This window comes from Uloborus diversus, chromosome 3, assembly GCF_026930045.1.
Source record: "Uloborus diversus isolate 005 chromosome 3, Udiv.v.3.1, whole genome shotgun sequence".
Lineage (NCBI taxonomy): Eukaryota > Metazoa > Arthropoda > Arachnida > Araneae > Uloboridae > Uloborus > Uloborus diversus.
The window spans coordinates 51,443,925-51,470,212 of record NC_072733.1 but is presented as its reverse complement, the minus strand read 5'-3'; the positions used below and the strand labels follow the sequence as shown (position 1 = coordinate 51,470,212).

The 26,288-nt window shown below is 31.6% G+C and overlaps 1 protein-coding gene across 1 annotated transcript in view; it reads right to left on the bottom strand.

Annotated features, from left to right (window-relative positions):
* The window catches only part of LOC129218442 (Kv channel-interacting protein 1-like), a 115,463-nt gene that overhangs the window by 3,855 nt on the left and 85,320 nt on the right, over positions 1-26,288 (bottom strand). Inside the window, exons 3-6 of the mRNA XM_054852712.1 lie at positions 19,085-19,154; positions 14,341-14,411; positions 2,241-2,453; positions 533-595 (exon numbers count right to left, since the gene is read on the bottom strand). Of these exons, the coding sequence (XP_054708687.1) occupies positions 533-595; positions 2,241-2,453; positions 14,341-14,411; positions 19,085-19,154 (417 nt within the window). The remainder of the gene's footprint in view (positions 1-532; positions 596-2,240; positions 2,454-14,340; positions 14,412-19,084; positions 19,155-26,288) is intronic.

Sequence of the window (26,288 nt, the reverse complement as noted above, 5' to 3'; positions counted from 1 at the left end):
TCTCTGAAGATAATTTATGAAACCTGCAGTCTGTATAAAAACTTAGATATATTTTTTCACACTAACTTTCGTTTCTGCTTCAAAATTTCAATGCATTAACTTTGCGCCTTATTGTAACCATTTTGCACTTGCGTGTATGCACTAACGGTTGCAAAATAAAGGTTTTGCAGGTTAAACGGGGACACGAGGTATACAATAAGTTCATTTTCATTCCAAAGAAACACATTTGAAAACGTGAAGTTTGAAGATATACTGAATTATATTTTAGGGCACATTTTTTGATTAAAACTTTTGGGAATATGTATTAACTATAAACGTACTTTTAAAATTTAGTTAGGAAAAATGTATACACGGAACACACACACACACACGCACACACAAATTCTAAAATATTGCTCATAAAGTATTAACAGCAAAGAGCTAGTTAATTTACAAGTTTTAATTTAGACTAGTGCAGAAAATGTTAGAATCAAAATTGGCTCAAAGTAATTAAAGCAAGGGGGAAAATAATGAAAACCAAAACAGTACATACGTGAAGACATGTTTCCAGGAATTCATCAAAAGTAACAATACCATCTTTATTAAGATCCAATTTCTAAAAAAATAAATAAATAAAATGAAATACCAGTGAGAAAAAATTAAATCTTAAGCGTTATAAACATTTTTTTTGGGAGGGGGGAGGGTTTAGCGTTTCCGGATGATCAATTGCTTTTTTTCAGATTTTTAACTAGAGTTCATATGGATTGACTCTATATTTAATCTAAACTAGGCCTGCAGTATTATATTTTAGTTTTTAATCTTTTATTGAAGGTGGTTTTGTTAAGATTGAGAAAAACGTATGTACAATGGAAAAAGAGCATTCATATTCTTTAATTTTGAAGTTGTATTAAAAAAAGGATGGGGAGTAAGAAAGAGAGAGCGAAGTGGAAAAACAGTTTTTATTCATTTTTGTGCTTGCTTCAAAGTTGATGCGTCAACTATACGGACAAAGAAGCTATGTAATACATATTGGATAACGGCACCAGTAACAGACATGCTTAAGACATGGCTCTCAGGTTAACTTAAATTTTCTGAGCCTTTGAATGTATTTAAACTTTTACAACAATTTTTTTCTCATGCAACTACATCTCATCCAACGTTTGGCTAGGGATGAGTAATGGACAGACTTCCCCTTTTCTCTTCAAAATGAGCAAAAGTTCTTTCTTTTTAGATCTAAAACTTGGTTAAACTGAAATGGACATGAAACACGGGCACCCCTCGTGGTGTCTGTTCATAACCTTCCTCCACGGCTTTGTAAGTACCAACTGGCTCATAAATTCACTTTGATAACATTAGATGGTTGCACTGTGTTCATGGGTCGCAGCTACATCAGTTTTACCCGTCTAAAATTCTTATTTTTTAAATCCAAACTTACGATTGTCTGTTACTGGACCTTTGTTACCGGTGTTGTTACCCTACTACAAAATGTTGCAGAAAGTTTTTTTAATGATTATTTAGAAGAGTTACCGCAATAAAACCGTACTAGACAGAATAACATTTAGTTTATTTTTAGATAAGCTCTTTTAACATTTCTAGTGTTCATAATCTATAGCGTATCTTTTACATGTAATTTTTCATCAATGCCACAAACATATCTTATTCGTTATGGTACATATAGCACTCTATAAAATGTCGGAATTCGTACGAGGCAGTGAGTAACAAAGGGATGTAAGTGGACATTTACAAGTTTTGAGTAAAACGTGTTTAAAAATAAAGATCCTAAGTTAAGCTTTCATTGAATAGTATTTTGAAATCATGCTGTATAGCAGCCCCTACCAGGGCTACTAGTACGATCTCTTGCGACAATGCCAAGAATGCTTACCTACCATTTGTACTCGATATCTACAAAGTCATAATTTTGTTATTTTCATCCCCTTGCTTCTCGATGTCTCATATGCTACAGGCAGAACACATCTTATTAACAAGCAATTTTGTGTGATTTTTTAAAGTGTAATCGGCATAAGTTTGAAAAATTGCTTCTAAAAGCAGGTCATAACTTCTTCGTTTTTTTTTTTTTTTGCTATGAATGTGATATTTCTAATTGTTTTCCAGAATGGTTCAGAATTAACAAACTTAATAAAGGTATCCTGAAATGCAAAACAATGATAATCCAATGTGTGGATAATTTTCCGATTTTTATTATAATAATAAGATGCAGTTTTTAAACAAATAAAAAATCCGTAAAAAATACAAAAACTTACGTCGAAAACTCTGTCTGCGTGATCCTTAGTGGCCTCTTCAGAAACAATAGGTTCCGTAAATCGACCAAGCAGACTGTAAATGGAGCTGATGATTTCACGCATTTCTTCTCGCGTGATGCAACCATCCCCATTAATATCGTACAAATTAAAAGTCCATTGTAGTTTTTCTGTTGGAGATCCTCTTGAGATTGTTGACAGCCCAAGAACAAACTCCTAGAGAAAAATGAAGCTATTTAAAACACTTTCTTGAATAACAAGGCAGATAATTTTTTTAAACACAGGTGAAAATAGCATTGAAAATATGTGATGGATTTTGAATTCCAGAAGCTCATCGCTCTCCTATAGATCATTAAATGACTCAGAATTTACCACAAGACGGTGCTGCAAAATGAGAACCACCCTAACCCTTCCCCAAGAAATAAACATTGTTTCATACTTATATACAGTAGTAGTATCCCAGCGGTCGAATTTCGTACTTTATTCATTAATTTTTTGAGCTTTAACTGTATTAATGTTCTTTTGCCAAAGAGTGTACCTCTATTATCATTGCTTATAGTGTTTTTCCTTAATTTTGCTAATGAGTCAGCTGTCAGCATACACACATACGTCATTGTAAATTAATATTCAAGTTATTAAAGATATACGAACAGAAGGGAAAATGAAGTGTAACTTTTTTAAGCCTTTTAAATAACTCCTCTAAAAAGGTTTTTAACTGCTGTGCATAGGTTTAAGAATTTTGAGCTTTTGAAACTTTTCAAATGTAGGCTTTCGAGGCATTACTTGCTTTAAGTCTCCGTTTAAAAACGTTATCAAAAGCTTTTTTTCTCCATATACTTGTTTATTTCTAAACTGGTCAGGTTTCGCCCAGTGCGTCATATGTAACAAATGTTCATTTTGCATAGACATTATAGTATAAGAACTGTCTGGGCTAGTGGTTTCCCAGCAGTAGAAATTCGATACTAGTTATGATCCCAATCAGGGAAAAAATAGGTAAAAAATATTATATTTTATGAAATGTATTGCAAAGATTTAAAATTGGTGTAAGTCTTTCTCAGGACTATTTTTTTAGTCTAACCGGAACTAAAAGTCTTCAAAAAAAAAAAAAAAAAAAAAAAAAAAAAAAAAAAAACGAGTAAGTGAAAAAAATAGGTGATTATTAAAATTAAATATTGAAGTCACGAAAACATAATCAAAAGGGAAGTATTTTTAATGCTCGTTGTTACCTACAAAGCCTGAATAACGAAAACGAATGCGTTTTATTTCCTAACACTCAAGCTAGAAATGCTGACACATAATTATTTCACCCTAATAACCACGTTCATAAGATAATTTAAAGGTATTTTTTACTAAATTAAAAAGGGTTCTTTAACGGGCTTTCCAACCATTTCAAATTTAAACAGACACGACTTCTAGCTACCTTCAGTTATCGAAGAGATTTCAAATAAAAATCAATTCGAACCAAATTTTCTCCTCCCCCTTCCTCTTAAAAACGATTTAAAATAATCAAATTTGAAGATTATGAGTTTCGTGGGTTAAAAAATTGCTTTTTACTCTTTTTCCAGCTAATTTAGGCGATTCAAACTTCGTTTGGGGTAATTTTTACTGACTTTTTAACCGTATCATACTTTAGAAGATAGAACACCTCTTCAGGAGCTGATGAGAACGTGAAATACGTTTTAATTCATGCATCCATTAATGAGCCACTCTTTTCAAAAAAACATATTCATAACACTAAAACTCAGCAATAGCTATTAAATAAATAAAGATTGAAGAAAATCGGAAAACATAAGAGAGGAAAAACATAAATAAAAAACTTATCTTTCACTTATTAATAAATAAAGATTATTGGATTGAAAAAATGAGTGTACTGTTTTGAGGGTGATATTTATATTTATTAAGACTGTAATTTCGTATAAAAAGTACGGCATACTATAGTGTGCTAAGAAAAAATATATATAATAAACAAAATTGCAACTTTTTCTGAAACATTTTACATTTTACACCGATCGTAAGATGCAAAAGGTATCCCCTCATCTGTTTAATTTTATTCAACCTTCTAGGCGGTACACTTGCGGAATCTTTTAACATACAGCTGTTTTTTTTTCCCTTTTTTCAAGACTAATCAGCAAAAAGTAACTTTCTTTTACCAAAATATTGAATTTTCATCTAGGCATCGGAAGCAAGAGATAATATCAAATCGTGTAAATTTGCAGACTTTTCTTAATGTTGTTTGTTGTAGGTACACAACGTTTCCATTATCAGTTGTTGTGATCCCTTGAAATTCATAATTATCACTTCACCCAATCCTTATAGTTTTTCTAACGTTCGATAAGGCCATTTAACCACTTCCTGTATCCAGCTAATGTTACTTTTTTAGGTCCGAATAGTGCTTCCAAAAATTTTTCATGAGAACTTTTCAAAGTATGCTTTTTGTGAAACGGTATATATATTTTTCAGCTGAGAAATGACTTTTTGCATCTTCAAAAGAAGTGAGAAAATCGAATGTTTCGTGATAAATGATACTGAGAGCTGAGGAATATTATTTCAATCCTAAAGAGTAGCTTACAGTTTTTCAGGGTATCAAACCAGCTTTTCTGAAAGCTGTCTCATAAACCATGTACCTAAAAAAATTCCTGAAATCTTTCGAATTGCAAGTTCTCTTTTTCAAACAACATGTAGGTAAAATACAGTGTTTTATTACTTTAAGAATGAGAGAAATTAAGCATTTCTTACTCACCACGTGTATGGAACTTCATTTAAAAAAAAAGGAAAACCAGTTTTATTTTATTTGAAATAATGCGTTACGAAGGATTTACAAGTAATTGGGCAAAAAAGAATGAAACATCTTATGGGATGATTTAAGATTATTTTTTTGGTTTGTTTTTCCGTGAGCAAAGAGTTATTTTACCTAAAACATTTAATAGAGATATAATGACTCTTAAATTTTTCTGTAGTGCTTTGACACCTTGCTTGAAACTTTCCCTCATAACGCTTTGAGTTTGAGCTATTTCCAATTGATTCGAAAAAAGAATAACTTTACAACTAGAGTTTGATATAGTTTATATTTAGAAAAAATATATTTTAAATCCACCACTGACTCTTTTCTGATGCTCTAGAGGTCTACTTAGTTTTTTAAGTTTACAAGTAATTAAATGTTAGATTTATTTGCGATTTTTCATTCAAATTTTGACCTCAGTCCATGCTCTGTAACAAATTTCGGAAACGTTTCTGGATATATCGGAAACATTTCCGAAATAGTAAAAATCCTTCATCCAATAGCGAACTTCTCATTATTCAGAAAGCTTTTTGTTATTTCAAGAAATCTAGAAGCGGAAGTGCTGACGCAATGTTTCGAAACGTATTTCATCCTTCCAACACGGGCGCCAGTGAGTCGGAAATAACGAAAACTTTTTTTTTAAATGTATAGTTGCTGCAGTCAGCAACTGTTTAGCATTGGATTGTTTGTTATTTCATGTCTAGAGAGTAGTAAAATGTGTCGAAACTAGTTTTACGCCTTTGCATTTTGGACTGCCCTTGATTCTTTAGACGATGTACGCAGCTATTAAGTGAGTTAATAACGATTTGCTTCTTTACAATTTCCATTGCGACCATGATTAGACATATATTGTGTGTTCAAGCGTGAATAGTTTCAACACCCGTGTTTATATATGAAGCGAAACCCTTTGGATTACTTATCCGGTTGTAATGGAGGTACTTAGATTTTATTCCGCCGATGTTCACTTGTAAGTATTAATGAATATTTTAAAGCATGTTGTTATATACATTTATATTTTTGTTGATATGCATTTGATGAGGCTCCAATTGTAACTGTTTTTGGGTTTATCGAATTAATTTAAAGTTATCCTACATACCTATGTGCGCAGTGTAATATTTCTTGTAAACAATTGAAACTGCTTAATTACGCAAAAGAAATAAGATTTATATTTGGAAAGCAATCATAGAAAAGTTATTCCGAAATATTCGAAAATGGTTTGGGTATACATACAATGGTTCAAAAAAAATCAATTGTTTAATTTATTAAAAAAATGGTAATGCAAATGTTTTTTAGTATTGTAATATGCTTCACAAAAAATGTGCCAGTATTATTTATCTTTTTTTATTATAATTTATTCATTCATTTCAAAATATTTCTACCATTAGAAAATGACCCAGCTATCTATTACTAAGCAACATATTTATGCAATTGATTCATCTGCTTATTCATTTTGTTAAATGTGGTTAATAATAAAAAATTGCTTGACATTAATAACATTTCCTATTGGATATACTAGTTTAATGTAGGACAGTCAGGAGGAATGAGTCAGTGGCAAAAATGGAACAGCTGCATTTACATGCCGAAATAAAAAGTAATATTATTTCATGTCATTAATTTAAAAGTGATCATTTTTTTAAATACTGTGTTATTAATATGGAATGCACATATGGGGAGAAGACGAGGGACGTTCACCACGCAGACTGTGCCACTGACATTTTCAGGGGGTTGCTTTTTTTAAGGGGGGGATGCTTTATAGCATTTTATGGGTGCACCATCACTCTTATGAAATCGAATAATGATGTAATAGAATTCAATGTTTTAATAAATAAATATATAATCCGTTTTGCGCACACTGTAAAAATAAAATCAGTAACCGATTTTGATTAAGTACTTATATTTGTGATGAACTGGAAAAGGGCAAGAACAGAAGAATAAACCAGAAAGGTTCCAGCAGGGGGACTTGGTGTCATATTTAAATTCATCAATTTCTCTGTTGGTACTTTTCGGTACACTTCGTTCGTCAGAGAAGTTGACTTGAGGTGAACGAATTCCGGAACGCGAAGGGTGGGTAAGTTCTGTCACATTTTATCCGAAAATAAAAGCTATCAAGTTTGATACAAGATATGGTTTTAAGTTCTGCATTAAAAATACAATATGTTGATAATTTTGTCTTGAAAATATTGAGACAAAAACTGAAGTTTAAGATTGTTTAAGAAACAATCCCACTTTTGAGAAAGTACCCCCCTCCCCTCCCCCGATGATTTTGTGATTCAGAATGAAGCTACTATATTATTTCATAAATTTTCAAAAATTTATAACTGCATACGTTATGCTGTTAACCATGCTATTTGTCATTGGAAATTCAGGAAAAAAAAAATCCACGAATGATTCTAAAATTGCTTGTTTTATTGCTCTTAGATATGAAAGAATTGAAACTGATATGGTATGCAATACTGTAGCAAAGAATTATATTCTTTAAAAAATCACGGAAAAAGGATTCCGAAATTCTCGGAAACGTTTTTGAAACTTTCATGAACCACAGTTGCACAGAATATTCAGAAACGATTTCTTAAATTACGGAAAGAAGATTCCAAAATACTCAGAAACATTTCTGGAAATTACAGAAAGAGGATTCCGAAATGCTCAGACACGTTTCTGGACATTATAGAAAGAGAATTCCAAAATAGTCAGAAACATTTTCGAAAATTTCCTGAACCACAGCTGCACGATATACTCAGAAACGTTTCGGGATTTTTTTTTACAGTGTATGAATAATGATTAGTATTTTTGGCACGGTTGCATGGGTCTGACCTGCAAATGTATAGACAACCAAAATATTCATTTAAAAATTTTGTTAGTTTAGTTGTCCACACCCTTTTTTGGTTGACATCGAATGTTCCAAAACGGCTCTTGACTCGGTTTTTATTTATAAGCAAATAAATGTTAATTTCAAAGCAGATGGACGTAACGCCGTAAATTAGAGACCACTTGTCGATGTATTTCAAAGTTGGCGAAAAATTGGGCGATAAAAAGAGATGCTGGATGCTGAATATAGTGTACAATACTTCCTAGAGTACCTATTAATTATGTTAATGTTTAACAGAACAAATAGTTTGCTCAGAAAAGTTGAATGAGAGCATTGAAAAATAAACAAGTGCAAAAACATAAAATGCCTTTTTAAACCATTGTGTGAACACAGCTTTAATCACTCCATGAATGAAACAAAAAACAAATAAATAATTTATTATTGGGTCTAGTAGGTACAGCACTGCGTTCAAAGCAGGAAAAATGCATTTAGATTCATTTGTTGTATAGAATATTAGATTCATTGTAAATAGCATGAAAACTCCGGAAAAAGCTAAGTGCAACTTTTTATTTGAACTATAGCTTTTATCAATACTTATAATAAAAAGCAATATAGTTTGTTTTTTTGAACGCACTAATCTCAAGAACTACTGGTTCGAATTGAAAAATTATTTTTGTGTTGAATAGTCCATTCATTGAGGAAGGCAACAGGCTTATAACATCACGCTATGAATAAGAGGAGTGGAATAGCAATAAAAAATGTTCTGAAAACGGGAAAATTTATATTATATTATAAAATGCTTGGAACGCAAAACATGCGTATCCACGGTGGTTCGACCTGAAAGTGCAGCCTTTGTAATCCAGTGAGTGTGGGTTCAAGTCAGCCATGAAGCAAATCTCGAGGGTACTTTTTTGAAAACATCCGAAAAAATGCTGAAAATGATTTGTAAAAAAAATTATATGACGTATCATTGTCTTATTTTTCTTATTAATTATTTAATTAAAAAAGCTGAGCAGTTTGTGTGTTTGTACACGCTCATACAAGAAACTACTGGTTCGAATTAAAAAATTCCTTTTTGTGTTGAATAGTCCATTCATTGAGGGAGGCTATAGCCTATATAACATTACGCTATGACTAATAGGAGTGCAGCAGCAATAAAAAATGTTATGAAAACGGGAAAATTTATTTCTATACTAATATTATAAAGCTGAAGAGTTTGTCTGTTTAAACGTGCTAATCTTGGGAACCGCTGGTACGAATTGAAAAATTCTTTTTGTGTTGAACAGTACATTTATTGTGGAAGGCTATAGACTATTTTTTAAAAAACAAGATTGACCGAAATATTTGTTATTGCAAATTAAATGCTTGATTAATTGTTTAGTTCTATGAATTCCTAACAGATGTCGGGGTAAGTTTAGTTCTATGAATTTCTAATAGATGGTGGGGTAAGTTAACTCTTCGAGAGGGCGCTGGCCGACAGTGTCGATAGCTGCGAGAAACCATGCCCATGCTATACTGTTGTGATCAGCGAACAGATTTTCGAATGTTTTTTTTTTCGATTTTAAGTACGTAATTTGTTATTGTAGGATTTTTCTACTGTTTTTTTTTTCTTCTTTCTTCAAAGTTTGTTTTTGTTCTTGATTGAGTTGAGATAGTTACATATCTAAGTAAATAATTTGATTTTTCGTATTATTAAATTGTGATTGTTCTTTATAACGTTTTTTTGATAGCATTTTTTATTTGGCAAACACTTTAAATTGCAGGGGGAAAAAAGCGCTTCACTTTCTAAAGTGAAGTGTTACGGTAACTGACAACCCACCGAACCCTGAATTAAACACTAACTATGCGCGAAATTAGTTTTTAAAACTAAACCTACTCAGTTACGTTACGTAGTAGTTTATACGAGACCCCGACTTCAAAAGGTTATTAAAATTTAAGAGATCGTATATAATTAGTTAGGTATTTAAAATAATTCATCGTATAGTAATTTAAATCAGTGTTTATTTTATAATTCGGTGTTTAGTTTAGTTTATTTTTGTACTGGAAGCGTCTCGGAGACTTCCGACGACTGTGAAGAAAGGCTTTTTCAAATGCGTAACTATGTACGAAAAAAATTGTCTTCATCATTTGTTCAACTTTATGAAAGTTTGCTTTCTAAAAGCAAATGCACGAGTCACAAAAAAAAAAAAAAAAAAAAAAAAAAAAAAAAAAAAAAAAAAAAAACGAAATGAAATTGCTTTAAGTTTAAATTTGTAAATTTTAGAATTCTAATATTGTAAATTGTAATTTATGTTTCGCAATTAATGTCATGTAACTCGTGATAAAAGTCGAATGTTTCTTCACATGGCCCCACAATAGATGAAGATTAAAAATTCCACTAGAATGAATTTTATAATTGCTTCAGAGAATCCTTAATTCAAAATTTTCATTATCATACTCTTAATAATATATATTTTTAGTACTTTCTTTAACTATAGGTAAAGAAAGTATAAACCTTTGTTTTATGGCCTTTGTTTGTCGATGGGTTTTATATTTGTGAGGGAATCGTTTGTGAGGGAAATTGCATGAAATTTATTGTTTTTCCCTTAACTTTTCCCTAAAGACCAAACAGGATAAACCAAAGAATTGGAACTTAAGTTAGACCACCCCAAAAGAAAACCACCACTAAACAAAAAAAAAAGCATAAAAACCGGTTCACTAAGTGAGACGATATACAAAGTTAATAATGTACAAATCGATTTAAATGTGAGTATGATATTTGAAGACTTCCCTCAATTTCATCAAACCTGAACTTGATTAACATTAGACCGCCGAGGAACTATGCTGTTTCAAACAAAAAAAGACTTTTCCTTATCGGTACAGGCAGGGGCAAGGGGGGTACAGAAATTTTGGAGCCCATCACAAATGATTTTTCCTCCATACCTCCTCTTTTCACCTCTCCATATTGTTTACCCGTATATTTCACCGTTAGTTACAAAAATATTGGGCCCCCTCCAGGCCCGGGCCAACATGTGTCCCTCCCCCTCCCTGTGCACGCCCCTGGGTACAGGTGTCTTTGAGTATTTATGGAACATTGTACAAAGGAAAAACAAATCCGACGAGTTCAGAGCCTTTTCCTTTTTTTAAAGCCTGCTAATTAATATAACCCTAATTTCAAATTGAACTGGCGGCATCGTGAAATAGTAATTCCAGAATATTGATCAAACTTCAGAAATCATACACAGTTACAATGTATATTATTAAAGAATATAAATTAATTCGTGGGTGAGGGGTGCTCTGTATTCAATTCCCCCTCAATTGAACACTAAATATATTTAAAAAATGGAATATTAAATAAAGAACTTTATATTTTAGTGCCTGAATAAAGTTACTTATTAGTAAATAAAATATTAAGGTAATTGATTCAACTATCAAAGTAGCAAAATATATTTTATTTACCGCTTTGCTACGAAGTAATAAATACATTAGTAACACCTATAATAAAAAATTACCATGCGGCGCAGCATTGAGAAAATTAATTATCCATGTGCCGCGAGAATTAAATATCGTTCAAGAGAAAGCCAAAAGCTTAGGTGTGAAAATATACCGATCACAGCAACATCACGTGACCATGACGTATGAAATTTAAAGTTCCTTGGATTTCTTCAAGGCCCCTTATCAGATCCAGACCAAATTACAATGGGACCATCTGGGAAGTATACCTCTCCAAACAAACAAAAAAAAAAAAAAAATCAAATCGGTCCAGTAGTGTTGGAACAATTTGAAAACACCACATAAAAAGCCGCAATACGAAATCATAACCTCCTTTTTTGAAGTCGGTTAAAAATCAGGAACGTTTTTCGCTAAAAGCCAGTAGCCTTTCTGAAATTACCCTTGAAACTTTCTGAAGAAATGCGAAATCTCCCGTGTTAAAGCCAGTCATGTCTCTAGAACCTTCTAGAAAAATTAAGTAGGTTTAGTGTTATTGATTAGAACCTTCCAGATTTACCAAGAAGGCACCATAGAAATCAGAGCGACCACGGCCAAAGCTATGCAAGAAGGAACCAACCATATCTCTTGCCTGCAATTCCTGCCTTGCAAAGCTGTAGCTATTCATTGACTTTTTCGCTCATCATTAATAGCTTAGTCAATCTGGATATGCCGTAAGCAACCATAGGCCGATACACTTAATAAACACGCTCATTCAATCTTTAAACTGGTTGCTAAAAATATTTTCCACAACAGTGAAAAGTCTGCACGCGTGCAACTTGTAGCGATTCAGGAAACTTTTTTGTGAAGATACTTGTTTTTACGGGGAAATAGGTGAAAACGTGTGAAATCCCGAGACGTTCCACGGAAATAACCAGTAACATTTCGGAATTTTTTTACAGTGTGTCTTCTCAACTCCTGCGAGTGCTGGGAGCAATTTTCCAACCGAGTGTAACACTCTAGTTCTTTGGAATCGTTTAAGTTAATTTTTTATTGAATTTCCACTTGTCTTTCTACTCCATTTTTTTCGGAGGGGTTGGAGAGAAGTTTTATTTATGATCAGGATTTTCAAATCACGTTTAAATGCTTCTAAATATGTAAATTCCATTTCTATCTGTGATTTTACATCTATCAAAAACTTCAGATAGACGAGGAGTAAAAAACTGCAATGTAATTTGTGTTTCGGTGCGAGTCGTGATGTCCGTATTCGTAAATGTCACTGCTAATGAGTCAGTTTGCTGGTAATTGCTAATTGCTTATAAATGACAGAAGAAGAGCTGTCACTGTCGTCAAAAGCATCACTGGTGCTTGAAGCTATGTCACCTGTTGTTGCGACTAATTGTCGTACCATTCCTTTCTTTCGAGTAACTTCTATTGTTTTTTTTCTTTAATGTTCTTTCTTCCTTTTGTGTTAGTTTGGAGTCAACACCACCCATGGAGTCCGGTCGTTCTTTTTGGACCTGAAGAATTAAGACTCTGCTGTCCTCTTCATTTTTGACATTTTCCAAAGCATCTGCATGAGTAATCACATGAAGAGAGCATCCATAATTTGCTCAGAAGAATACCCTCTTGCTTTTACTTTGTCTGAAGTTTTAGAGAAAAAAAATCTGCAAATGTTTCCATTCATCATGGAGTTTTACTAATTTTTGTCAATGCAATGATCCATTCTTCTAGTAAGAATTTGTGCTTTCTGCCAGAGAACATAAACTTTTTGAATCACTAATGTTGCACTTTCTTTTTTTGTCATATTTGCAACTTTTAGATTGTAAAAAAAGACGCTTAAAGCTTGCCTGTTCGATGTGAATTTAATCATATGAATAAAAATAGGATTTATTAAAAAATATGAATAATACATTGCCTATCATGATTCAAGTGGGAAACATGAAGTGATTTTTCATATTAACTTTACAAAAGCAAATATCATGTTATGGAAAACACTAATACAGATAATTCTAAAATTTAATCATATTTCTAATTAGTGTTAAAATCATTCAAAAATTCATTTTTACCAACAAAAATAACTCGACTAAAAACTGACAGAGAAACTTTCATAAGATTGTTGTTGAAATAATTACTGCAGCAAAAATTGCGTTATGAATCGTAAATGGTGTCTGAGTCAAAAAGCTTTGATGCTTCAAAAGACGCCAGAATAAAAAGCGGGAAAGACACAGTAGGTAACAAAAAAAACCGTTTGAGTACAATAACATCTGTAACAATATATAAGTCTGTTAAAAATGCAAATTTGCTAGATTTTTTTTTAACTTGGGAAAAAGCTGAAAAAATCTATTTTTCGGTGAAAATTCGATAATTTAATGCTTGCTGAGGCATTCCTTAGACTTTACCCATTGAGCTAATATTTTGCACGTATCATTTTTTTTGTTTATTGAAGCAAAATAGGGTGGTGGGAGCTAACATTTTGCAAAGATGAAAAATAAGGGCCACCCTACTATTGAGTTATCTGGCCACTTCAGCAAATGCTTTCAAAAAACATTATGATAAACTTACTAAAAAAAGTAAAATATCAAAAATAAAACTGCAAAAGCATGTAATGAGTGTTGATCATACTTAACGGGCACATCAATTTCCCTATTCTTATTGACAACGATCGTGATCTGGACTAAAATACTTAAACACTAGTTCGTCTAGAAATATACGCACACCTTAATTAAGATATAATCAGAAATCAATTTCTCAGCTCGTCGGAAGTGGGAAGTAGTTCATGAAAAAATAAACCATGTATTCTGTAAGAGAATAAATACTTTTGTGTCTGTAAAGAAAAATAAGATATAACAACGTTTAATTGCACGAAATAGCAGATTAACCGTTGTGATATCTTATCTTCCACTTATTAAGTGTAAGACATGTCAATTAAATAATCTTTATATAATGAAGCATAGCTATTTGGCGAAACTAAAACAAATGTTCAGTCATTTTGTTTCCATCATAAAACTCTTGAGAAACTTTCATGCATACAATTGATTTATCATTAGAAGAACGAAAACAAAAGAAAATTAATATGCATTTTTGAGCCAAGTACGCTTTCCACTTACCTGAAAATTAATTGTGCCACTTCCATCGTGATCGAAAGCTTTGAATACATAATGGGCATATTGACTGGCATCTGGGGAAAAAAAGGAAAACAAATAACGAATATTCTGTCAAACGTATTACTTACTAACTCATTAATAGTATTTTTAAAAATAATTTCTGAAATTTGGAATGAATTCCATTAGTTTAGATGATCTGCACGTAAGTGTTATTCTTTTAAATCAAATCAAATAAATTACAGAATAAAACTGATTGTACAACAGAAGCTCCTTTCTTCACCTAAATGCATCCGTATGACATCTAATTGTTGACAAAAGGTTTAGAAGTGCTGTGTCGTCCGCTTGTTCACAAACATCTACTTGAGTTTAGTTTGGTTTACTATTTTGAGCCTTCTTCTAATAGACTTAAAGCTTTCTAAAATCATAATTGAACTCACCTTATGACCAATCGAGGAAAACAATAATGTTTTTTATCTTATACAGTAGTAATAATTGAACATGGCAAGTCTTTATTTCTTGGTAGACACAAGATTGCATGCATAACGTGTCAGTTGTTTCATGAATTTTGTCAAACAACATTAACAACAAACAGTTGTACCTTGCGGTATGTCCAACAAAAATTCAGAACTAAAGTTATTGAATTAATCCGTTCAAGAATTGAGAGTTATTAACAAGATTTTGTATTCTTATTTTTGCTGTTATAATGTAACGAAAATAATAAATGGTTAAAACTAGTTTCATCTTGTGCATAGCTAATTTAATAGAACAGTGGAATATTATGATATTTGCCATGATTGTTTGTTAATATTACTGTTGATTAGTGAGCTTATGAATATAAAGACTGTCTTTGCATCCAAAAACTCACATTTAAAATGGTGTTCCTTGAAACTCCGAAGCTTGTAAGATAAATAAATACCTTTGTGCTGAACAGTAAGTAAGACAAAACAACATAGAAGAAGCACAAATTTGTAAATTACAGCAGACACGTGTTTCGGCGTTACAGGGAACGCCTTTTTCAATGCAAAAAATAGTGAGCATATGGATGAAAAGACATTCGACAAAAGCCAAGAGCAGATAAGCATGCAGCTTAAAAGATAAAAACAGCGGATTAGCCAAACACCAATGACAAAGTTATAAACCGATCAGGAACCAATAGGAATGCAAGCAAAGGCCAAGAGCTTTCTCTTAGGTTCGAACCCAGAAAGAAAGAATTCAATTGGACAAAGATTAAGCCGAAGCTTTAACAAAAAGAAAAGAAATTGTCAGTAACCGTGAACCGCAAGAAAGGAAAAGCTGAATGGAAAACCATGAAATAAAATAAACAGAAACAAAAAAATTCGAAAAAAGGAAAAATAAAGATAAATAGAATTGGGGGGGGGGGTGCCAATCAAGACAAAAAGGTAAAAATAAACAAAGGAAGATCGATATATATATATATATATATATATATATATATATATATATATATATATATATATATATATATATATATATATATATATATATATACAAAAAAAAGGGGGGGAATGGGGAAAGGACCGTATTAAAGATATGGAAGCCAAATGTTAGAAAAATATGGAACTGCACTAAGATCATTAACTAAGTTAGAACTGTTCCTCAAAATATGAAAGGATTCCCAAAAGTCAAGATCTGATGAATTGGGGCATTTTTGGATAATCTGATAAGAGTTAAAATCAAAAGAGTGATTCGAATCCCAACAGTGTTGAGCAATACTAGACTTATTTAATTGTTGTTTTTTCACATAATTTTGATGCTCTTTCAAGCGAATTTTTAAAGCACGCCGAGTCTGTCCAATATAGGCAAGTTTACAACTACAATTAATTCTATAAATTCCACAACAATTAAGAGGGTGAATAGGATCTTTAAGAGAAGAGAATGAAAGTTTATTAATAGGAGAGAACACCACCTGGAATTGGAAACGCTTTAGAATCTTAGCAACCTGATAGCTTACAGATGGAAAGAATGGCAAAACAACCAAATTCTTTCTGATGAAGGTTCGGTTAAGAACATTAGTTTTGGATTTCTTTGAAAGTTTTTTATAAATGGAATCAATCAAAGTTGGCGGATAGTCTCTATCAATTGCCACAGCTTTAAGATAATTAAGTTCCACTTTGAGAAGTTCCGACGAAGAACAAATATTAATTGCGCGATAAACAAAAGAATTGAAAGCAGAATATTTTTGATTTGGAGGATGAGACGATAGTCTATGAGGAGGTAAAGAAACAGCAAAAGGTTTGCGATAAACAGTAGTTTCAAAACCAATTTCAGTACGAGAAACAAGTACATCAAGAAATGAAATGCAATTATTCCGTTCTTTCTCACAAGAAAACTGAATATGAGGATCAATGGAGTTTAAAATAGATAAAACCTCATCACCCTCAAACTGATTCTGGTTCATTAGAACAAAACAATCATCAACATACCGAACATAAAATTGAAACTGCAGTTTTTGGAACAGCTTAACCTCAAAATAATGCATGTAAATATCACTAAGAATGGGGCTAAGTGGGTTTCCCATAGCCAGACCATCTAACATAATATAAAATTTCCCATTAAAAACAAAAGAACATTGCTTAAGACAAGTACGGGTAAGGAAAATTAAATCCTCAATTTCCGTATTGGTGAAATGAAATTCAGAAAGTCTTCTACGAAGGCATAACAATGAACCCTCGACGGGAACGTTCGTAAATAAAGAGTTAACATCAAAAGAAGCCATAAAAGAATTATTTGGAACGAAACTATGAATTTTTTTAACAAACTCAACAGAATTTTTAATAGTAAATAAATTGTGACTTCTAAGGGGAGAAAACACAGAGACTAAATATTTTGCAAGTTTGTACGAAGCCGTACCAATATTGGAAACAATCGGCCTGAAAGGAATACCAGCTTTATGCACCTTAGGTAAAGCATAAAATCTAGCACAATTAGCAATAGATGGAACAACAGAACGTTTAACATTTGAAGGAATAGACTTAACAGACTTGACAGCAGATGAAATAGTTTTTAACTCTTTATCACTGGGATCTTTAGAAATTTCAACATATGGCCCAGAAGAAATCAAATCATTAGTTTTATCAACATAAGATGATTTGTCAAGAACAACAATTTGGCTACCCTTGTCAGCTTTGGTAACAACCAGATCAGAATTCGAAACTAAGTCTTTAACAGAACGGCTTACAGTATTAGCAAATACAGGTTTAGAAATTTTCGAGTTAAAGTCAATATTAGAAGCTATAAGATGCCGAATTGAATCTTTTTGAGAGGAAGTTAAGGCACTAAATTTAAAAGCTTTCTCAACAGGAGCAATAAGCTTTGAAAAAAAAGGATTAACACTCACAGCAAAATTATCATTACATTTTAGAGCCTCTGTTTGAGAATTACTTAATGGAACGCTAGAAAGATTAACAACAACATTCTTATTAACAGGTAAATTATCAAGAGGAACGACATGAGAAGATTTACAAAGCATAGCTAATTTCTTTTTCAAAACAATTTGATGTTTATCAGAGGAACGAAGGGTTCTAGACCAAGAATTTCTGTCAATAATGTTAAAGTTGGGAATGGAATTAGAAACCGAAAGATGTAAATCATAAAGTTCACGTTCAATAAACGATAAATGTTTCCTAGTTTCCTGGATCGAAGCTCTGAGTAAAGCCAATTTCGACCGAAAGATTACTTTGTCAATTTTGACAGAACGTGGTAAATTACATTTCAAAGAAATAAACTTCGGAATAATTTTCTTGCGCCTACACTCTTGAAGAAATTTTAAATGGTTCAAAAAACGAAATTTCTTAATCCGAAGATTGGCAAACCTATTGATTTGAGACATAATCAAAAGCAAAAACAAAACCGAATGAGAATAAACAACATCAAACAATAACAGAATGAATAAGAAACAAGAAGTGAAAAGTCACGATCAAAATATAACAAACAAAAATTCCAAAAACAAAACAAAATCAAATTGCATAAAAGGCGGAAAATGTAAACGTAAGGCCCGTTTAAGCCACAAATAAGATAAATAAATACCTTTGTGCTGAACACTATTTTTTGCATTGAAAAAGGCGTTCCCTATAACGCCGAAACACGTGTCTGCTGTAATTTACAAATTTGTGCTTCTTCTACGTTGTTTTGTCTTACTTTTCCGAAGCTTGTATCTACAATAATCCAGTTTTATGCTATATGACGTTGGATGTTTCCTTTTCCACCTTATATTGGTTTTATCCGTCAAAACAGACCAGTGTGCTGAATGACAGCAAACTTCAGTCAGCTAGCCCTCCGCTTTAGCGTATGCTCTTAGTGTAATTTTTTTTTTGTTTTTTAAATGGGCCAAAATACTCTTGACGTGTTTCTGAAATAGACGATTAAATGGCAGTACAATTCGTTGAGTGATGCATTGCCAAGGACCATTTCCCCAAATAAAAGATTATTCGTATAACCGAAGACCGGATGATAGGATGTTCTTAGTGCCTCAAATTTCGCTCCTTTTCCTTAAAATGTGTTTCGGCAAAGATTCATGTTATTTCATAATAGTTTAGTGAATGTACGTAAAAAACGTTTTCAGCATTCATGCAGTAAAGTAACCAGGTATTTGTAAATCGCTTATAATTAATTCTCTATCCTTTGATATGAAAGAACATAATATAAATAAATTAAGTATTCATGAAACTAGGATTTTTTTTTCCTCCACAAAGAATTCTAATACTGTTAAGAGGCGAAATGAACTAACCTCCTTGGGGAAAAAACTGTGCGTAGACATCTTTGAATGTGGATTCGTTGACAATCCCAGTTGGACAGGCCTGAAAAAAATATAAAACAACTCATTGTCTTACCTTTAAGAAGAGCTGTGTTATTTTTCACTAAACAAGTTATAATGTCTTGCAACTTCCGTAGTAATGAAGTAAACATAAACAGAAAAAAAGGTTTGAATTTTATTTCGATAATAAACTTGTGTTTTATGTAAATGTTTTCCAACTTATCGCGAAATATATAGATACCACTCAATGGATAGGCTAAGATTTCAATTTCAAAACACGAAAAAGGAGGGATTTTTTTATTGTATATTTTGCTGGATAAACTGAGTTCTACGCATAGTAACAACCCGCAAAGAATGAATGTAATTTTGAAGATTGCAAGCTGAAAATTGGATGTTTTATTCATATGCAAGTGAAAAATTTGCTATGAAAAGAAGAGTATCTGATATAAATCAAGATAAATAAAGTAATATATTATATACTGGAGTTGAAGTAGCTTGAAAAATATTTTTAAAACTCTGTTTATACTAGGCGCTTACATTTTTTATTGCTTGTAGTGTGAGCACTTTTGAATTACATTTTTTTTATGCTAATCGCAATTTGTTGATCATGACATTATTTAGTTTCTATGCAGTTATTCTTTGTAAAATAGATCATCAAGATTTTAGATTTAATAAAACATGTAAATAAGCTCTAGCGTTTGTGTAAACCTTATGCAAAATAATATTATTTTAGAGAACAATAATTTTAAATTATATAGAGTGGTGTGAAAGTGGGCCTACTCTCGTTTTTTTTTTTTTTTTTTTTTTTTTTTTTTTTTAACAACATTATGATGTTAATGAAAACGACAGTACTTGCAGAAATGAGTTTTCGCGATGTTCAAAGAAACGCATTTTGGATTCGATACTAATAATAGGAAAATGTCTGAATTAGACGTTTTTTTTCGCGCTTTTTTTCCAGCGGAAACCAAATAAGCGAGCTCGTACAGTAAAACTAATGTACAATAAATTAAAAAAATGCCAAAAAAAAGAGAAAAAAATAAAAAAATAAATATTAGAAATTAAGATAATTTTTATGTAAAAGCTAAAGCTCAATGAAGTTCTTGCGTATCAATCAGTTCTGAATAAATATTTTTATATGAAGCTCATACTATAGTTGCAATGGCAAGTTGCAATTCCCTGGCTTACACATCAATAAGTAAAATGTTTTTAATTCATACGTCTAAAATGTTGTTAATCCTTTATTTTACTGAAGCAATGAAGAAAAAAAATCCAACTTAAATTAAACTGGGTAATTAAGAGAAAAGTTTTTATATTTTAATATGTATAATTGTATTCGATTTTAATACTTTCTTTGAAAAATCAATTATATGAGCAATCTTCAATTGAATTTTTAGCTAATTTTTTTCTTAATAATAATAAAGCTATGAGTATTAAAAACAATTCCGAGGTATTTTTATACTTTAAGTAAAAGTTAATATCATATGTAACCAATAACAAACATTATCTCCCAGAAGTGATATATGAACTTTAAAATTGAGAATATTAGTACGTACATTGCATGATAGCCTCAATTACATCAAGTAATTGCTCAAGACCTTATACACAAACACAAACCTTGTTCACTGCTTTAGTTGACCATTCAGAGCATGCGCATTGAAAACTAGGATTACTATTCTAAGTTGATTTTGGCTCAGTCCGGGTAATTGGAAACTTCATTGTTTTGCATTAACACCATTCCCAGAGAAACGGAAATCGCTAGAATTAGCTGTATCACTATATTAAAACTAATACTATTGAGTTAGAATGGAAGCACCATATTGAAAGCAGCAAGTCCGTAGTTTTTCCCGTAATGTAATATAATCAATTTGCTGGTATTAAAATGTCCTATATATATATATATATATATATATATATATATATATATATATATATATATATATATATATATATATATATATATATATTAAACAACTAAAATAAAATCATTAATTGATAATATTTTTTTTTATTACGAATAGTAAATTATTTACTGCAGCATATGATTTCCTCGGAAAATGTATATTTCAGTTCAAAATTCAAAAATATTTTTTGTCCCTGCTAACAAAAGTGCAAAGAATATTTAAGGAAATTTACAGGAATGTATCTTATTTACACGATTTAAAAAACAAAAAATTATTAAATAAAAACAAAAAACCCGACTGCTTAAAAACGTAACTGCGTAAATTTGAATGAGCCCCGACTGTTGATCCTTCTATTCTGCTTTTGAATTTATGATTTATCTTTTCTGTGTACGGTTATATATATACATACTTACTACGGTTATATATATACATACTTATTACATTCTAAACTACTGGGCTTATACATTTTTCTTTTTGGTTGTTTTGGTTTTTACGCAGTCGGGTTTTTTGTTTTTATTTAATATTTTTTTATTTTACACTTTTTAGTTAATTTTCATCGACTTAGTCATTATGATTACAGGACGGTACATTTCGCAACCTTGTCATTTCATTGAGAGAGTTTGTATCGTGAAGTTTATTAAGTAACTTGCGGTGAGTCTTAACTACTGATAATCATTCCCTCTAGGAACCTAACTAGGCTTAAAGCTACATGTGCTTGACCTTCGGCAAAAATGCGCGAACTTAAGTCAACCACAGCACAGCTATATAAACAGCCATGATGATGCGAAATCAGAAACGTCGTCATACAAATCTTTCTCGCTAAACTAAAAAAGCCTGTCAAGAAAGTGGACGTCGCGAAACTCAGTCCCTTGAATGAAGGCAAAATCAAATGCAGCATGTTAGAGATGAAAATCGTATTAGCAGACTTTCTTTCTTTTGGGGGCTTATTGCACGGGTTTATTTTGATGAGGACTACAATCTGAGTGTCTTGCCTTCATTACGCATTTTTTTTATTACAGTACAGAATACATATAAAGAACACATGAAAAAATTTACATCAGAAAGAGGGGAAAGTACATCCGGGTCGAGGATGCCTTGACCCACCGCCTCAAGTGGAGAAGCAATCGCTTAGACCACTCGGCCATTTAGACCACCAATTAGTGGACTTAGTAAACAAAAAAAATCAGGCAGCGAAAACTACCTCCATTTGTCGCACGCAGGTAGCGTGCGACACAGTGTGCAACACCCAACGTGCGCCGATCCCGAACTGACAAAATATGGCAATTGGTTGTTGATATGGTGAATTTTGATTACTGTCATGTGTTTAGTGACACTCCCAAGGTTAAGACAAATTGATTGACGTAAGAATTGCCAAAATTGGGCTAGGCGTTAAGCCTGTAGAACGCCACATAGGAACAGGCATATATACATGGACTGATAAACATATTAACCGTCCTTTGCGTCGCGCACGCTTAGTCGGGTAAAAAAATGTAAGTAAAGCGGTCTTTGAGACCTCACGTACCCTGTTACGTCCTACTTTTTCACCTCCCTTGTTACGGGTTAAGGGGGTCCGGGACACATTTTGAAATTTTTTTTATTATGTACTTTAGAGTTTTGAAATTTTTTGCACTGATTCACCACTTATTTAATAAGCAAAATCATAACGTATATATGACAAAAAAAAAATTTTATTTAAATTTAACTAGGTTTTTTTTAAAAAATGAGGTTGCTTTAAATTGCTATAACTCAAAATATTCTTGATCAATTTTCAATTTTTTTAAAATAAACTACGCACAAATATCTAAGCTTAAATTTTTATTCGGCGATTTTAAAAATATTGATTCAATAAAAAATAAAAAACATTTGAAGAAAAATTTCGAAAAATTAGAAGATACTTTTTAAAAAAAAATCATAATTTTTGCAGTAAACATTTTTCTTTTAATGCTTCGAATAAAAATTAAAGCAAACTGTTTGAAAAAAAATGCTCCAAGTTTCATTATTTTATCTTTATCGGTTCTTGACTTATAAGAGTTTGAATGCAAGTAATCGGGAAAAATTGCATGATGGAGAAAAACGCGTTTTAAGTTTTAAAGTTAAGTACACATTAGTTAGCTGCATGCAACAAAAATAATTATATTTTTCATTCTATTTAAGACAGAAACCAGATTCAAACGTCCTTTTAAGCAGAATAAAACGGAAATTTTTTTCACATGATAAAAAGAAATTGTAAAATTTGACGATTTTTGTGTCCCAGACCCCCTTAAGTTGGCTAAGTAAAACTATACTGTCAATTCAAACAGCGTTTAAAGAAGTTATAATTTGAATATGTTGTAGTACTTATTCATAAATTACTTTCTTCATTTTTTGGCCAAAGTTCTAAGAATAATCTGAATGAACTGATTTGAAACAAAGCAACAACAAATAATATATCGCTCGTTTGGAAAAAGAGTGCCACAATACGAAATTTTTATTATCATTTTTTTTTTTTTTTTTTGCTTAAAGGCCTTCAAAGGAACTTATCTTCGTTAGAAAATAATTACAGATTTTTTGTTTTAATATTAACTATACTTTTCTTAATGCAAATGGCCTGAGTTCAACTCAAACGCTTCTCCTGTAAAATTTCATTTTTTCGTGTTGTGACGCTCTTCTTCCAAATGAGCGATATATTTGCAAAATACAGAGCAAAATGGCATTATATTTAATTTTATATGAAAGTTACTAGAAAACTTAACAGTTTAATTTTAGAAGATTAAATAGCTCATAGTCAAGAGATTAACTCAATCGCAATTGTTGATAGCAATTGTTGTTGAATATCTGATTTTTTTTTCTTTTTAAGATTTTGAGAGTTCGTTGAACAAGTATTACCGCTATTTTTAGTTATTGGTAAAGCACTCTTTTCATCTTTTTTCATAATCTAAATATATAGTTTTTCGTGTTTAAGAATAAGATCTTGCTATAAACAAAGTTTTTTTTTTTAATTTTGTATGAAATAAGAGTGACGGGCTTAACTTGTACTGTACATACAAGCGTTTTTTAGTAATTCAATAAAACTGTCAACATGCTGTTAGATCAAAACCATTTGCTTTCCATGAAGATATAAACCGCGGAGAGTTTCTAAATAAAACAGATGTCCCTTAAGTCGTAGCAAAGTTTAAAAGCTCATGAAAATAACCTATGAGAAAGTAATGAGGCACTAGTGGCTAATTTTAACCAGCTCATAAGTCGCGTCCCTAAATTTCGATTCCCCCCCCCCCTTCGATGCTTAGCTAGGTGTAAGTTGAGTAAAGAAGCACGAAGTTTTGAAAGTAGATCAAATCGTGATAAAACTGAATGATGTCTGAAGAAATATATTTTATCTGTTGAATGTAACATGTTAGTTACAGAAAATGCTTTACATTTACCGAAAGTACTCTACGCTTGGTATTTTTATGTAATCTTTGTTTTATCCGTTGTAGAAATGTTTGTTTTTTGATTTAGGGCATAACTAAACGTGTGAAATCACGTAGTATTTCACACGCTATATATATATATATATATATATATATATATATATATATATATATATATATATATATATATATATATATATTAGGGTGGTCCTTATTTATATGGGAAAAAAAAATTTTCGGAATTCAACAAGTGACGCCCCCTAGTTTTGTGACAAAATAATAAAAAGTAACGTGTGCAAAATTTGAACTCGATCGGTCAATAATAACACGTGCCCCTAGGCCGTTGAACTTGAACACTTTTGATAATTTTCCCACAAATCTTCCGAGTTTTTAATTCAGACCCAGTACGTCGTTTCTCCTAGGTTTGAAAAAAATTTTTACAGTGAGGTAGCACTAAAATTAACCTTTTTAATTACTTTATATCATCTAAAGATTTTACTTTGAATAAGAATGAAATAATGTTTTAGAAACTTTCCTTAATCGTACGCGTTTCTCAATGTATCTCGATAGTGTGTATTTTTTTCCGATAGTCTTGGACGGTCTGTAAAATAAATTGCTTTGTGACTCATATTTGGTAAATTAGTTGTGAAATTCTTCGATTAATATTGTGCTCCTCTTTCAGTTATATCATTCACAATTTTCAGTATTTTAACAATCTCTCTTCCCTTTAAATAGCTAAAACATTTTTCCGTGAATCAGGATCAAATAGGAAAAAAATCTTTTAGTATTTGCAACTTATCAAACAATTTTATTGACTCGTAATTGATTCTGTAAAGAGGAAGATCTTTACTAAGAAAGTATTCTAAATCATCTACTGTTATCTGAAATTTGTTAAACAGTCATCAGACACGTCTTCCTTATCACAAGCATTTTTTGGACTAGTCTTTTCCTATCTTCAAAGTTAATTCCTTCATCCAATACGGACAAAGCTACTAGTTGATCCCCTAAATACCATAAGTGATTTATGAATGTTCCAATCAGTGCTTCTGCTGCATGTTTGTCGTCATTTTGTACGCTGCTAGTTTTTCAGACATATTATATTATTCAAAGAAGCCTCAATTGGGTTGCTGCGAAAAACCATATCTTCATACAGCATTTAATTGTAAAAGAGCTTTGTAAAACAGCATTGAAGAGCTTTCTTTTCATGTAAGGTCAATTTAAATTGTTTCCTAAATATAAAAAATTTCAAACAAAAATTCATTTTGCCACCCAATTGGCTCAGAGATAAGCTCCAAGTTGCCGAAAGGAGCCCTGTAGGAGGAAATTCACCAGGAAATATTATTACAAGTTATGAGAATTCTCTGTAATCTTTCACAATTCCGCTTTTTACGAACAATAATATGTCATCCACTTCGTCTTTTAGAATATAAGTGGTATGTGTACTTGATTGAAATTTTATAAGTTCTGAATGATGGAGATCTTTCCACAAAATTTTGAAGCGCTTAAATAATTGAATATCTGATCTAGAACTAAGAAAGGCAAGAACTTCTTTAAGGACACACTCTGCAGTACGATTTCAAGTGATGATGATGGCAATCCAAATGTAATATATCACCGTTCAGTTTTTGCTGTAAAAAATTGCATGCACAATTTATACGGTTAGTATTGCAAGTCATTATATCAAACACTACATCTAGAACAATTAGCAATAAAGAGTTATCATCTAAGATATCATATACAACTGAAGAAATATTTTAGGAATTCCGAGTAGCTGTTCAATGTTAGGACCTGAAGCTATCACGGTAATCCTGTAGGCATTCTTTTTTCAGTTACATCTGGATGTAGCTTAGTATCCCAGTGAATAACTACAAAATCTAATTTTAAATT